Source organism: Netta rufina, assembly GCF_964035555.1.
Source record: "Netta rufina genome assembly, chromosome: 5".
Classification (NCBI taxonomy): Eukaryota; Metazoa; Chordata; class Aves; order Anseriformes; family Anatidae; genus Netta; species Netta rufina.
The window spans coordinates 2,256,301-2,271,766 of NC_140128.1; the positions used below are offsets into that span (position 1 = coordinate 2,256,301).

Below are 15,466 nucleotides of genomic sequence, written 5' to 3' on the forward strand. Positions count from 1 at the left end.
TCAATAAATCTGTTACTTTGTTGTGCAATGTTGAAGTGTGCAGTTGTTTCTCTGATTAATTAGGGCAAAAAATAAACTTGCGTGATCAATCCAAGCTGTGACATGTTTCAGCCCTGGCTGGGACGTGTGGGTAAAAGAGGCCTTAGAGCCTTCTCAACAGCTTTGCCCTGGGATTTTAACATGCACGCTTTTGAGCTTGTTTGATTTGACTAGATAAGGCAGCTGCTAACAAAGTCTGTTCCTGCCACATTCCAGGCTGTCACAGCCTTGCCATGCCAGGTAAGTAAGGGTAGGACTGCAGAAAGTAAAAGTTCGTTCATCCTGACCACCTGCCCCTACTAAAAACAACAGAAAAGCTTTACGTAATAGTGTTTACTTTATTTCACATATTACCCATGGAGAACAGCTGATACATTCTCTACATCTTTCACCAGTCTGGAATGCGAGATAAAAAAGGTATGGAAAAAGAGTTTAACAACGTCTGACATTCACGATATGAAAAATAGAGGGGATACAATGTTTTAAAATGCCCATATGCAATATATATATATATATAAAACGTATAAAAATAAAATATATCTTCCAAAAAAGATACAAACAGGACATGACACAGGACAATCTTAAATACCGATACGTATCTCATGATCCACACACACCGCACCGCACATAATTAACAAAAACCACGTACAATTGCACTTTTCCTCTCTGTGACGTTCAAGTATATCGCAGTCCCCGCAGGGACTAGTGAGTGTCCGATTCCCTGCCGGGTGCAGATAGCGCAGAGGGTAGAGCAGGCGGGGGCCGGCCGCCGGGCTCCCCCGAGCTCCCCTCCGCGGAGCCGGGCAGCGCGGGGCGCAGCCTCCCGGCGACGAAGGCCCGGTCCCGGTCGTGGCCCCGGCGGCGAGCACGGCCGCCGTCCGGTCCCAGGCGGCAGCGGCGGGGCCTCGCAGCTCCCTCGGCGGCGCGTCCCGCCGGTCCTCGCCGCCCCCGGCCCCGGGAGGGCGCGCCGGGGTCTCGCCCGAGCGGGGGCTCTCCGCGAGTCCTCCGCGGGCCCCCGGAGTGTCCGTGCCTGAGTGCAGCCGAGGCGCTCACAGCCCCGGCGCGGGGGCGCGGGGCAGCGCCCGCAGAGTCCGGGGGGAGCGCAGGGAGCGCCGCCTGCGGCCGTAGCCCTGGGGGCTGATCTTGCTGACGGGGGCGGCGCCGTCCTTATCCTTGTCGGTCAGCTGGTAGATCTGGTGGGCCAGCTTCTGCACCGTGCACGTCCCGAAGCGGCACCCCGTGCGGATGGCTTGGAAGTGGGGGAAGCTGTTAATGCTCTGGCGGTAGCGCTTGACGCGGATGTGAGCATCCTCCCGGCTGCTGCGAGGCAGGAAGAGAGAGCAGGCGTGAGGGCGGCGCGGGGGGGCCCGAGGAGAGGGCAGGAGACCCGCCGTGCAGCCCCCCCGGCCCTGCCCTCCGCCGAGCGGCGGAGAGGGGCGACCCGAGCTCGCTGCCCACGGGAGGAGAGGCCCCGCCGGTTTGCGACTGTTGCTTTATCTAGGGATCCGGAGCTCGAGTTACTATTTATATTTGGCTTTCGCAGTAAAAGCGCGGCTATCTTCCGCCGGCTGAAGAGCGCGGGGAAAGGGAGGCGGCTCCCTGAAGGAGCTGTCTCCGGGGCGCGGGGATTTGCAGCGAGGAGCCGAAACACCCGGAAACGAGGGGACCCGGAAACTTTCTGCTGGCTCGAGCAAGTGTCGAGCCCGGCGGGTTCGAGCTGGAAGTTACCTGGGATGCGAGAGGCGGGGATCCTCCTTCACGTCCTGGGTCCGCACGAGTGGCTGCACGGCGGCGGCTGCTCCCAGCGCTCGGAGCGCGCCCGAGGGCTTCACGTCCCGCTTGGCTCGGCTCAGTGCCCATTTCGTCCATCTGAAAGGAGCGCAAGGGAAGAGGACAGCCTGTTAGTGCAAGCCTGCAGGGCGGGAGCCAAACCAAACAGATTCGAGGGGCGATAATCTTTGCCAGCGCTGAGATTTTTCGGACTTTTTTGGGGATGCTTCCTGAAAGGGCACGCGGCCCTGTGCAATTCCCGCAGGGAGTCCGGTCCCTCTGGTCGCAGCCGGAGCCCGGCGCTGGGGCGCGGAGGCTCCAAAGGGCGGCTGGGCGCGCTCCCATACTCACTTTCTTTTGAACTCTGTCGCTACGTCCACCCTTGCAGCATCCACCCCGAAGAAGGTCGCAGAGCCGAGATAGAGCAGGGCTACGTGAACCAGTTTCATTCTGGCTGAACTCCTGGTGGATAGAGAAGAGAATTTATAAGTATGTTTGCTAAGATAAGCCAAATAAGGTCTGTCCGTCTCTTTTTCTTTCGGTGCCTCAGAGAACCTCTTCCCTCGGTAGAGCCCCCAGGCTACCGGGAACTTTGTGCGCGACATGAACCAAAAGCTAGTATTTGCTCAGCAACTTATCGCAGAGTAAATAACAGAGCCTCTAAAGTTTACGTTTGTCGAGAGTTTTACTTGTAGAGGCGGATGAAAACCAGCAGGATTGCCAGAATACCCCCAGCGGCTTGCATTAGGATTCAGCAAACCCACGAGATTAGAGGGAGCTGGCTTTCCGATGCATCGTTTCCCAGCTCCAGTAAGTGTTTTGCTGCCTGGAAGTTTATCCCCGATAGCTCATCTTCTCACTTCACACGCAGAAGTGGCTAATTCTGGACCTTATGTTGTAAACTGCAGCTGATGCCAAGAGCCAGTGCAAGGCTCTGCAGCATAACTTCAAGCTCTTCAAAACAGCCCAGATTTAGCAGATTTCCACTTCCTCTCCACCACCCCTGCATTTTTTTTTTTTTAAGGAAAAAAACAACAACAAAAAACTTCTTACCTGACAGTGAGGCTAATCCACTGAGACAAACGTTCTTGCAGTAGCGATCCGAACTCGCAGGGTTTCCTGAGGAGCGAGAGCTCTGTCTTTGTGTGTCTGGAGCAACCACTGCCGAGCTGCGCTCCACCGCTCCCTTTTATAGCGCAGCGCGGGGGAAGTGGGTGGACCTTGGCGTGCCTGCCTGGGCGATTTCTCTTTGACACTTACCCCCACCCCCACATCCCAGGCACTGCTTAATCGTTCTAGCATGGACTGGGGGCAACCCATCCTGGGGGAAAAATCGGAGGATTCATGTAAATTATCTTCAACACCCCCCCCCCCCCCATGGTACTTTATGAATTATAACGACGGCTTTTAGGTGTGGAATCCGAGTCCTGGCATAATTTACAAAAGCTGCTAAGCCCCTCGTTCTGTTTTGCTGGGGACAGTGTTTTTAATTGCCCGTATAGTGCAGAAGTAAGTTTGTGCGGTCTGTGCCGTAATTTCTCCTTTCGGGCACGTTATCTCAGGTGTCTGAGTGGGGGGAAGCAGGAGCGTAGGAACCGGACCCGATCGATTTCAAGATCCACGCAAATCCATCAAACAGCAAGGTTTCACAAATAAATCCATATTTGGACAACGTGAATTGTAATGAGTAACTATAATGAATGTCAGCCTTCTTTACATAAGCTAAGAGGTGACAAATCAGCCGTCATTAATATTTGTGACTCAACGTAGGTGCATTTTTCATCTAAAAAAGTGTTCTTGAGGTACTCGATCCGTTCAAATCAATCGGTTCCAATGGGTTTGGAAGGCGAAGGTAGGGGCGCACGGTGTGCCCTGGGCCGAGGAGAGCGGTGCCTGTGCCTCCAGCACGGGGCACCTGAGGTGCTCCAAGGAAGCCGTGCGCGGCTCGCCGGGTGCTGCAGCCCGGTGTACGTGACTGCCCTTAGCTCAGCGGCTCCGCTGCTAAAGCAGTGCCCGAACGCCTGCAGGATCGGGGGCTCTAACAGCATTCTCCTGGCTGCCCAGAGGCAAAACCTGTTGTTTTTGCAGCCCGTATCATCTGCGCCCCGTGGCGCTTCGGCCCCGCGGAGCTCTCGGGGGCAGCGCCCCTCGCCCCGCGCCTGGCCGGAGCCGGAGCCGGCCCCAGGCAGCGTGTGCCGGGTGCTTCGCCCGCATCTGGCCGCGAGCGCGGTGTTTCAGGGAGAGGTGGGTTACGTGCCCGTCACTCTGCCTGGCTAGGTAGCCGCGCTCCCTGCTACACCCCGCAGAGGTATGTGCGAGGGGATGACTGACACTTTCCAACATGCGGCTCACTCCGGGGGAGCCGCCGCCTCCCTCGCCAGCAGTGGCCGAGCCCCCGGGGGCTGCCGGCTCCGGTACCCCCGCAACCGGGGCGAGCTGGTGGCAGCGGCTGGCCCTGCCCGCTGCCGCCCCGGAGGGGCAGCGCACGGCCGGCGGTCACCCCGCACCCCCGCCCCGTTTGCCCGGCCGTGAGCTGGCCGCTGGGACAAGCCCGGATTCGCTCCTGCGCCGCACCTGCCCGGCCGGAGCACGGGGCGGGAGGCGGCTGCGGGAGCCGGGCAGCCCCGGGCTCTGCCTCGGCCCCTCGGGCGCCGGCTCGAGTGGTCCCGCGGAGCCGCAGCCCTGCTGCCTTCCCCGCGGGCCGTGCTCGGCCTTCCGAGACCTCCCGAGGCAGCTCAGGCTGGAGGGAGTCCGCACGTTTGCTCGATCAGCAGAAGCTGAAACTGAATCTAACTTCTCCGAATGAGAAGGCAGGATTTTGTGTCACGGGCATTGCTTTGATTTAATTTAGATCTCTTGTTCCAGTAAAAAATCCCACACTTCCCAAAATGCTGGAAAATCCCTCATTAGAATCCTTGGCCAAAAGGGAAGTGCATTTTGTATACTCTTAGGCAAACAATGCAGAAAGAATCCTACATTGGTTTAGGAGTAATAATAATATTAAGACAAGTCACATGTGAGTGCCATGCTGAATACAATGGCCATTTTAGTGACACAAAATTAGCTCATTCAGCTTTGCGTGCAGGCAAATTTTGGCACATAAATGATCAGGCAAGATGCAGTTTGTTGCTGACGTGATTTGTGAAAGGGCTTCAGCAGGTAAAGCTGGTTTCAAATCTAACACAAAACATCACATTCTCAGTCCAGATGCTCGTTTTGTTCTTCCTCAGCATTTGCATTCCTAAGCAGCTTGAAAATGAGCAATAGGCACTGAATTTGTGCGATGAGGTAGTAACAAGTTCTGCTTCATAAAAATTACTTTGTAAATAGCTATTTACATTCCCCCGCCCCCCCCCCCCCCCCCCCAAAAAAAAAAAATGATACAGAGTGTTCTGTGGACTTTTTTTGGCAAAGTATTATTCTGAGGCAATGCCACACAGTTCTGGACTCTCCTCAAGAAGTGTAGGCTCTCCTGTGGGTGCTACCTCATCCTTCACAGAGAAGTTGGCCTGGAGAAACATCTGGCTCTTGTACTTGTTTACTGATTATCTTGGGCATGTCATTCAACCTCTCAGTATTGCTGTATGTACAGAAAATTTTACAACATCTATCTAGCAGGGAGATTGTGAGGATCTCCCTGGTGTTTTGTGCTCTTTTGTACAGTATTTTATTCAGGTGAAGTTTTATTCCAGAAGCAAAGGTCCTAACACCTGTAGGCATCGATGGCAAATAAGTTTGAGGCAAATATTCTGTGTTGTTTATACAAGAAAATTGTTATTTGAAGGCAGTGGGAGTGCTTTTGCATATTGCATTCCAGGTTGGTACAAACTTTACTGAGTTAATATACGATGAGTGTGAATATACTTGATTGTACTTCAGGCTGTGTAAAATCAGCACAAAGATGATACAAGCAGAAGAAAGACACCCTATGAAGCATGTAAAACCCTTGTCAAGCTCCACAGAGAAAAGCCTCGCTGTTGGTGCATGTACTCAGACAGCTGTATTGTGCCAACGGTACAGTGACAAGGGACAAGTCCATCTCCAGCGGTCCAGCTGGAGAGGAGATGGTTTCAGTGTGCCTCGTGTCTGGTAGGTTTGAGTATACCAAACAAAACCTCCTCGGTGAGGGAGATGCATATTGGTAGAGAAAAACTGCTCGGGGTCATGGCTGCTTTCCTCTTCTGGTAAGGGGTGTCACTAAACTGGTGGGTGACACTGGATTAAGGGACTGCAGGCTGAACGTGACCTTCATATTTGCCGAAGGAGAAGTTAACTGTACAAGCTGCTGGGAACCTTCACGTCTTTTTTGTGCTAAGCACATGGTCTGAGAGCGGCGACATTATCCCTTGTATGCTTTCTGTCACCCGGGGTGGGGGGGGGACACACTGCCCACAGTTCTTGCCCAGGTCCTGCTGGAGACCTAGGCCTTGGTGTTCACCCACAGCTGCTGCTCTAGGAACCCCTTCATGGCCCGGTAGCAGCCAAGCTACTCTGCTGGAACAGAGGGAATTTTATTTTTGGTGGTCTGGATGAAAGTTCAGTTTACTTTGCCTTAGACTTTAAGCGAGCAAACAACGTCTGCTCCACTTCCTCGTTTGTCCTATAAGAATATTAGATTACTCGCTACTAAAGGGAAGTTAAGGAAGTAAGTTACGGCTCACTGAATCCTTTTGGTGTCCATGCAGGTACGCAGCCAAACAGCTGTGTTGGAGCCCAGATGAATGGTGCCCTTCCTGTCACATGAGTACCTAAGACGTGCCACTTCTTATGACCTGCTTTATAGACTAACCAGGCTTTGGTTGTATTGGTCTAGATGGAAGAAGGAACAAGGCTGTATGTAACGTGGGCGCTAGTACTACTGGGGACTCAATAAGTCATATTTTCCTCTTGATCTAGCATTTGTTAGTACCCTGGGAAAAGTGTTAGGTGGTATTCTCCTGCCAGAGGTGCTGGCTTAAAAGAGAAGTGAGGCTTAAGTACTGAGATTTGTCATTGCATATCGAACTGTTTTATGAGTGCAGATATGATAACACTAAGGTTCTGTTTGAGCTCCAAATTAGGTAATTTCTTAGTGTCTCTAAGCTTTCTCTCCAGGTTTAGCTACACACATTATCCTGTGCTTTCATAAACTGTTGCATGTCCTGGCTTTGTGCTGTTGAACAGCTGCAGTGTCCACCCCTAGGAGTTATGGCGCTGAGCCTTATCCTTGTCCACTTCACCAGCAATATGTGGCTTCGTTAAGCTTCGCATTCCTTTTTTGCTACTTCAGAAATGCTTTAATCAAAAAACTCAGTGTTTTGAAAGCAGCTTTGTGGGTTTCAGTCATTAAAGCCTACAGGATCACAGTCCAAAAAGCCTATGCATAATTTAAGAAAGGTATTCCTTCTAGCTCCTGCCTAATGTAGGAAGTGACTGACCCCACAGTGTGCGTCTCTTGAAAAGTATTTCCAATTTTTTCGATGTATATGTATGTTATTTCCAAAGTTAATAAGCAGTTTATTAAACCTTAGATCTTCCTACGTGGTGTTTGACTTCAAAATAGTTAAGCCATGAAGCTGATCGCTTGAAGGAGATTTTGACTGCAGCCCTTCCGTGAGAAGGTACGAGCAAGAGCATTGCAATTGATTCTCGAAGCTTCCCGGCTAATTTGCCTCCGGGTTATCAGCAAGACATTGCATTGCTATGTCTCAGCTAAGTAGGAGGTGTAAGTATTGCACGCTCGAAGCAGAAATGTCTCTGTGAAACGGCTGCTGACTAACCGCCGGGTCCTGCTCGATGGCGGGTGGGCAGGAGCGGCTCCGGTGCATTTGCTGACCTCCCACGTGCAGCGGCTGCTGCAGCTCCTCGTGGCGTGCCCGATGCCCTTCGTGTTGTTTCTTCTCGCTGTGCTGTCAAACAGGACGTCCACGGAAGCTTACCACAGCGTTTTGGCAGCCCCTCAGCCCCCCAGCCCAGCGCCGCAGCGGCAGGCACCCTGTGCATCAGCCGGTAAACACCTCTGCGCCCGCTGCCGAGCCCCCGGGCTGCCGGCCGCACACGCCCGTTACGAGCAAGCAGCGCGACCTCTCCCCTCGGGCCTCCGCACTGACGGGGCGGCCGTTGGGGCCGTTAGCGCCCGGCCGTTGGGGCCGTTGGGGCCGTTAGCGCCGTCGCAGGGCTCGCCTCCCGCCCGGCCGGGCCCGGGGCCGCCGCGTGCCGCCGGCGCTCCCGCAGCCCACGCCCAGCCCGGCGGGGTCACGGCGCAGCGGGCTCGGCGGCGCGCAGGCGCACAGCGCGCCCGCGCCTCCAACATGGCTGAGGCGGCGCCGCCGGTCCCGCGGCGGGGAGGATGCTGAGCCCCCGCCCGCCGCCGCCGCCGCCGCCGCCGCCGCACGGGTGGCGAGGCCCGGGACGGGCCGCCCGCAGCCATGGCCAGGCTGGCCGACTACTTCATCGTGGTGGGCTATGACCACGAGAAGACAGGTAGGTGTGGCTGCCGCGGGGCCGCTCCGCCGTCCCGGCCTCTTCCCCCCTCCCCTCGTCCTGCCCGGCCCCGGCCCCGGCCCCCTCCCGCCTCCGGCCGGGCCGCGGGAGGAGGAGACTGGCGGGGAGCGGGCAGCCCGCGGGCGGCGGCGCCGGCCTCGGCCTCGGCCTCAGCCTCCCCCCGCCGGGGGCACGGCGGGCCCAGCCACCGCCTCAGCCCACCTGGACGGCCCCGGCCCCGGCCCCGGCCCCGGGGAGCCGCCCCGCAGCCGGCGGCCTCTGCCGCGGGGCCAGCGGGAGCGCCCCTGTCCCGAGGGACCCCGCAGAGAGCGGTGGTGCCGGCCGCTGGCCCTCTGCAGCCGGCCGCTCAGAGTGCTCGGAGGTGGTGCCGCTGCTGGCACACGGGGAGCGCGGGGCGGCCAGCGGGCTCTTCAGGAACGGCTCTTTCTTCTTCTTCTTCTTTTATTTTGTGTGCTCAGAAGGAAAGTGGTGCTGTCTCTTAACATTGTGCGGGGAACGAGACTAGTTTCAGTTGTGTAATCTCTTTTGGTAATACCACACTGCTTCGCTGAACAAAACCCCAAATCAGGATGTGAACTGATTTGAAAACGAACTGATTGCCCGCTGATACGTGCGTGTGCTGGGTGCTGCAGGATGCTCCTTCGGATGTATGGTGTCAATAAAAGAGTATTCTAAACGGTTGAACGTCCCTTAATTTATTTGGCTGTACGTAAAACAAACAACACTCAAGTTTGTTACTCTGAGTTATTCTTTGAAGTGGCAATCTGCTTGGAGGCTGTATTTGTTCATTGTAAAATATTAGGTAATAAACCATTAGAATAAGATCTCTGTTTTTCAGAAAGATAACTTTCAGAGAGATTATGGTATCCATGTATTTAAAGATATATTAGCCCACAGAGTCGTACCAAGATTCTCCAGGATTTTACTATACCAGTATTATTACTGTAATTATGGTGCGGTTCCCCCTCCACTCACTTTAAGTAGACTTGTCCTGACAGTAGCGGCAAAATTATAGGACATTTGAAATGGAGAACACTTTGTCTGAAATAAAGTCTTCCCACTCTCCTGTTTGGAACATTTTGCCCTGCAGTATCAGAGAGCCCAAGTCAAAACAAAGAAACAAAAAATCCAGGAGGAGGCAAAGCAAAGCAGACTGCCTTCTTAAAGGTTATGATCCGTCTGACATAGCCACTGTGTGAAATAAAATTGCAGATTATATTGGAAAGCTTTATGTTGGCAAAATGTCTTCATCTGTAGTATTAAAACACGTGTTTAGCTTCCTGTACATAAATTGTCTTGTTCGGTTTAGTGGAATTGCTCGTATGTATGAAGTTGAGCAGATCCATAAATAAGTCCAGAATCAGAACCTTAATTTTTAAAGGTCATGCCCAGAAAGCAACTATTTAGACTTCATTACTTAAATTACTTCTTGCTACTTTAATGCTTCATAATAAAATTGTTTGAAGAAACAACATTCTGTTGGAGACTAGGCATGCATTGTTTTCCAAATTCCTTTACCCCCACATGCAGTCCCATAACACGCGGAGTACTGACCTTTCTTTTTCTTGTAAAGTCATAGCTTACTTGATGTGTTTATGCTTCCTTCTAGATGAAAAAGCAGGAGCATATGTTTCTGGGACTGTGGACTTATTACCTGTGAATCTTTTAGGTTTTTAATTGTGTTATCTCTCTCTCTTTTTTTTTTTTTCTTCCCACCTTCAACGGTGTTCTGGCTTGGTTTAAATGCATTTGATTTTAATTTTGAGTGTAATCGTATTTTGTACTGTTTTTCAAGGATAATCAAGGAATTGATATTTCAAGGAATATCTTTGTATAGACAAGCAAACAAAAATCCTGTAACCTTCCCCTTCTTCCCCAACCTGTATGTCAGCAACAGTTTGAATAATATGCACTTGAAGTTAGTAAGAAAAGATGTTTATATTAATGACTGCTGTCCCCCAAAAGCTCTCGTGCCTCTTCTCTTTCTATAGTAGCCATCATCTGTTCCGACTTCAGATGGGTTAAATGGATTTATTTACACATGCCAATATCTGCAGTATATTGAAAATGTGGCGAAGATGTTGCTTTCTTGTTAGTCTAGCAAACCATATTTCCTAGTTTGTCAGATTATGTAGCTTTATTTAAAAAACCATTCACTATAAGTATCTAAAATTATGCATTTATGCTCCTGTGCAATCTGGGAGTGGGGTTCTAGATTTTCCTGTAGTGGAAAAACTTTGATGTTAAAAGTTTTTATCCAAAATGATGGGAGAGTGTTTTTCTTGTCCTCAAATAAACCAAAGAGAGTATCCTTTGAGGATCTGTATCTCAAACATTCCAAAATTGATTTCTGTTACAGCCTGGGTCTGTGTAAATTGCTGTTAGTGCAGTCCTTGTGGCCATCCCTGTTATGTTAAGTCTTCCTTTCCCTTGCACTAACACTGTTGGTGGACCTTCTGATGGCCCACTCTAGGATGCTGACCTGTCAGAAAGACCCTTCTTGCTGACTAATTTGTCTATGTGACTTATTTTAATTTTCTTTCTGAGTTAGTTTTCTGCTCGTTTGTCAAACACAGTTTACTTGCCAGGGTATCAGATGAGCGCAGGATCAGCTTAAAGGAGGAGCAGGAGCTTCAGTCTCTGCAGCCTGAATTTGTTTCAGCTTGAATCATCCTAGAGCCCTGAGCACAAAGCTTTTCATCAGGTGCCTCTGTCTCCTTTGTACTTTGGGAGAAGTAACGGGTGCCTAAAAGTAGATCATGGAACAGGCGGTTTATTTATGCCTGGCAAGATGAGCGGAGGTGGCAGGAGTGGAGAATGAGCTTTGCCACTGATTGCTTAGGTGTCAGCAGGCTTTCGGGCACCTAGGAAGTTAAGAAAAAATCTTTGTGTTTTAAAGGATGATCTCATTCACCTAGCTTTTTATCTATTTCAGACACAGTTGACTATATTTCTGTTTAAAAACTACTTTGTCTATACCTTTCCCCATGAAAATAAACTTAAATTTATCATAGTTACTGCTACTATGTATTTTAAAACTGATTTTGGGCCACTACAGAAAATCATGACAGTGGTAGTTCCTGCTGGAATTTTGTGTTTGTTCCTTGGCAGAGGTGGAGAAACCAGACTTAATAAATGTTCCCTGCTTGTTTTAACAGTGGAAATGTGAAGGATTTTGGTGATACACCAAGGTTGATTGCTTTACTGTGTTTATTTTGCATTCACCTGGACCTTTACTAAGGGAGATAACATTTTTCTCCAACATATCAGTGCAATATAAAGCTGTTACGTCACTTGCTGCAAAAGGCATTTACAGAAGGCTCTTTTAAGGGAACAGACGTGCTAGAAAATGGAGGCTTCATGTTAAAAGCAGGACAAAATCCCACAAGACCCTACTGTATAGCCACTTTGTTTTTCCTTCAATTTTGAAGTGTACTTGATGTGTTGCACCAAAGGTTTCCATTTAAGATGTTTGAACAACGGAATGTGGACAAGATTTAGGAAGAACACAGATGTTTGCAAAGATCACAGAAGGCCATGAGAAAATGCCTTTTTTGTTTGGTTTGGTTTTGTTTTTGCTGGTACAAACTATAATCATAAATTTATCACTTGAATTTCCACGTGGTGGCACATGAAAAAAGTAAGAGACAACATTTTGTGTCTTTCTTATCTCACAAACTGAAAGGTAGGGTTAGTGAAGAGAGAACTAAATACTGGATTTGTTTATTCTGCCCACGCCCCCATAATGGTCTTGCTATAGGATGCTGTTGTGTACACACCTGTGAGAGGGAGAGAAAGTTTTCTGTGAGACTTTTCTGCTGTAAGAAGACAGACTTTTTTTTTTTTTTTATATTCTTACTTGTTGTGTGTAGTTGTAATGCGTATGGCAGAAGGTGTAAGGCTTATAACAGCTTCATAGCAGTTTCATTTGACTGTTGTCATAACTGATAAATGCTGATACAACGTGTAGGCTCTGTTGTGGTTGTTTCTGTTCTGATTTTTATCAGCTTCTTTTCTGGGAAGCCTTTCTTGTCTAACCTAGTTTCATATCCTAATGGGTTTTGAAACTAGATAAGTGATTACTGGTAGAGTGGGAGAAATTCCTAAATGCAATTGTCTGATACTGTTTGTTTTTGTTTTTGTTTTTTTTCCCCTGTGGGCAGATTTTGCCTGTGAAGAAGTATTATTTTCATTTTGGGGGTTAAATAGCATATAAGATGATGAGAAGATTTTTTTTTTTTTTTTTTTTGGGGGGGGAGGGGGTGTTATATTTATTGTGTATTCCTAGTTGGGCATTCCACTGGGCTAGCACATATATAAGGAGTGGGTGAGTTCTTGGTGTCTTTAATATGCAATTTTTGTAAAATAGAACAAGTAGAAAAATGAGAGTATCAAGTAGTTACTTCAGTGGTTTTCTTACCTGTGCTGGAGCTTAATTTGATTCAAGTGTGATCTAGATCTAACACGCAAATCTCAAAGTGAAAAAGACCATAAAAACTTGTGGCAAAAGGAAGAATCTTTCTTGGAACTGTAGTTTAGTGAAGCATCAGCAGCAGCATCAGAACTGAATCAGAATGCAGATATGTAAGTATCTGCGCTTTGGCAAGAGATTACTGTGGCTGGGTATGATGACTGAAGAAGAGCATGAGTGCCCTAAACATTTTCCAAGCAAATGAGTTGCTCTAATGTAGGAAGTTGTATCTTGTAACCTTGTTCTTGCTTGGGTTAGTCTTTTGATACAACAGTCTCCATCATACCCCACAGAAACAGAAAAACAGAATGAGGGAAGAACATTTTTGTTGCCTTTTTTTTTTTTTTTCTTGTAAAATAAGGCTAGCTTGAAAAGCTACTTGGAGAAAAAAAAAAAAACAACAACAGTATTTTTCTGTCAGCATTTCTTCCTTGAATGTATCCAGGCTATAGATTCTAATATGTAATATTGACAAAAAACAAACAGAAAAAAACTACTGTTGTTTTGATTTACAGATTCATTAACATTTCAGAAAAAAAAGCTTGACAGAGTTCAATTTAATTTTTCTTTCCTGCAAATGTCTGTTACTGAATCTCTCTGAAGAAGTTGTATTTGAAACCCTCTGCTCACTTGGTCTTGCCTTCCTAGAAGCAGTAGCAATATTTTTTTTGTTTGCGTTTTCATTTAAACTGAGACATTCACGAGGTTTGAATGTTTATGGTGCAAGCTATCTTAATTTCTCCTAAAACGTAAGGACACGGATTTTCTTGAGGGAAGTAACATTTCTTGTCTTTGGGGAGGTTTCAAGGCTAAATTGCAATAAAGAATCTCTCTCCCCTTTTCTGTCCTGGATTAATGTTGTGGATTACCTAACAAAAAGACACTTTTCATGCAGCATGTTCATGAAAAACAGTGTGTTATGCAAGCCTGAATACTGTTTAAGCACTCGCCTTCTATAACTGCAAGCATATTTTTCAGTGGGGGACAATGAGAGTGGCATTTAACTCCTACAGCGTCGCAAACATAACAGCCTTATCTTACAATACTGGGGAAGATAATTATTCTGCTGTGGTAGTTCACTGACATGAATTTAAAACACCAACCACCTCCTGAGCTACTGGTACTTACGAAGTGAAAAACAAAGGAAAACCACAGTCACTGTGGAATCATTTACATGTGGAACAGTAGATGCACTGTTCAACCTTAATAAACATCAGTGGAAGTTGCTTCTTACAAATATACACTGGTAATCAGGAAGCCCTCCCTTCAGTTCATCTGTTCTTTTCCTGCTTTGCAGTAACATGGGATCTTGCAGCTCATTGTTTATATAGCGAAAATAATTATTTCTACTAATGAACTCTGTTGAAGCATTTTCTTCAGTTTGGTGTTTTGGGGCTTGTATTCCACTTAAATGTATTTGTTGAAATAGGTGATTCCTTTGGTGTCAGTGGTATATTCTGAAGGCAAAGACCATCCAAATAGCATTGATTTGAATTTGACAGCTAAATCCCTGCTCGTTGAGCCAACAAGATGCTTGTCATTGCTGTCTGTTAGTGACATGATTTCACATCTCTGATGTTAACAGTTCTCAATTTTCTAATTTTCCACAAATGATATGATCTGAAACGATGAAATCAATTAACACAGTTTCACGTTGTTTGCTTTGTAGTACTCTTGGGCTCAAGGTAATGCAACTGATCACAAGCTTTCTATTAAACTGGACATAGGTGACGTGCTTAGCACTGCAACCAGGACCAGTAGTTGGTGGTAGCACACACAGGTTTTGTGTAGCTGTAGTAAATGAATGCTAATATACAGCAAGTATAAAATTGTCATAATTCTGGATGCAAATTCACGACAGCTATATTTAAAACCACATTGGATTCTGGAGGGCCTCAACAGGTAAAAAGAGACAAGGGAATATTATTAAGATCAAGTACTTGGAGATTAGGAAAAAAAAGGTAGGAATAACATCCTTTTAATGTGACTTATATGTAGCTTCATATGGGTGAAAAACACTTTAAAACACAGAAAATTCATTATCTGATACTTGGACAAGTCTTCAGCAAGATTGGAAATGTCTGCTGAAATAGTACAGACTTGTACGTTGGATCTAATGGAATAGTAACTCGAAGAAGAGACATTCTGGCAGAGGATTTCACAGGTACTTGCAGACGCCAAGGGATGGTGACTCCTCTCTAGAATTTTGAATTCAGTTGTGGAAAAATGTGCTTTGGAAAATGGGTTGCATAGAGTTATTTTGCCAAATGGCATAATTATTAATGCCAGTAGTATTGAGTGCTGTCACTTGGCAGTGTCCTTTCCTCTCTCAGCTCCGTAGTGGGCTGCATATCACTTTATGTAGGTTGGGACCCCTTGCTCTGTATGACATTGGTGGCTCTTACTGCTTATGTTTGGACTATTCGGGTATTTTGGAGTTCTTTCTGTCTTCCAGTTTGGTTTTCCAGTCTTACCCTGGAAGAATCTCTGACTTACAGGTATCTCTTCCTCTGCTTTCTCTTTCCCTTTTCTCTTAATATGTTTAGGCAGTTTTATCCACTCAGTGTTTTTTCTGATATGAAGTCCTCTTGTCCAGTCAGTCTGGTTTCTCCTGGTTTTCATCTTCTCTTCTTTGTAGCTTGCCTTTTGTCCTTTGTTTCAGCTCCCAGCGAGATTGATGTCTGTTGGCACATAGTCTACATG

At 48.0% G+C, this 15,466-nt stretch overlaps 2 protein-coding genes across 3 annotated transcripts in view; one reads left to right on the forward strand and one right to left on the reverse strand.

The window, feature by feature from the left end:
* Nucleotides 1-371: 371 nt before the first annotated feature.
* ADM (adrenomedullin) lies at nt 372-2,958 on the reverse strand. The gene is made up of 4 exons (XM_084287374.1): nt 2,863-2,958; nt 2,161-2,271; nt 1,768-1,908; nt 372-1,359 (listed from the first exon to the last, which is right to left on the reverse strand). The coding sequence occupies exons 2-4, from the start codon at nt 2,256-2,258 to the stop codon at nt 1,089-1,091; spliced, it is 510 nt and encodes a 169-aa protein (XP_084143500.1). The 5' UTR covers nt 2,259-2,271; nt 2,863-2,958; the 3' UTR covers nt 372-1,088.
* A 5,157-nt stretch (nt 2,959-8,115) lies between these two features.
* Nucleotides 8,116-15,466, forward strand: part of SBF2 (SET binding factor 2) — a 251,265-nt gene continuing 243,914 nt past the window's right edge. For both annotated transcript variants that reach the window (XM_084288403.1, XM_084288404.1), the window contains exon 1: nt 8,116-8,271. In XM_084288403.1, coding sequence (XP_084144529.1) covers nt 8,217-8,271 — 55 coding nt within the window. In that variant the 5' untranslated portion in view covers nt 8,116-8,216. The remainder of the gene's footprint in view (nt 8,272-15,466) is intronic.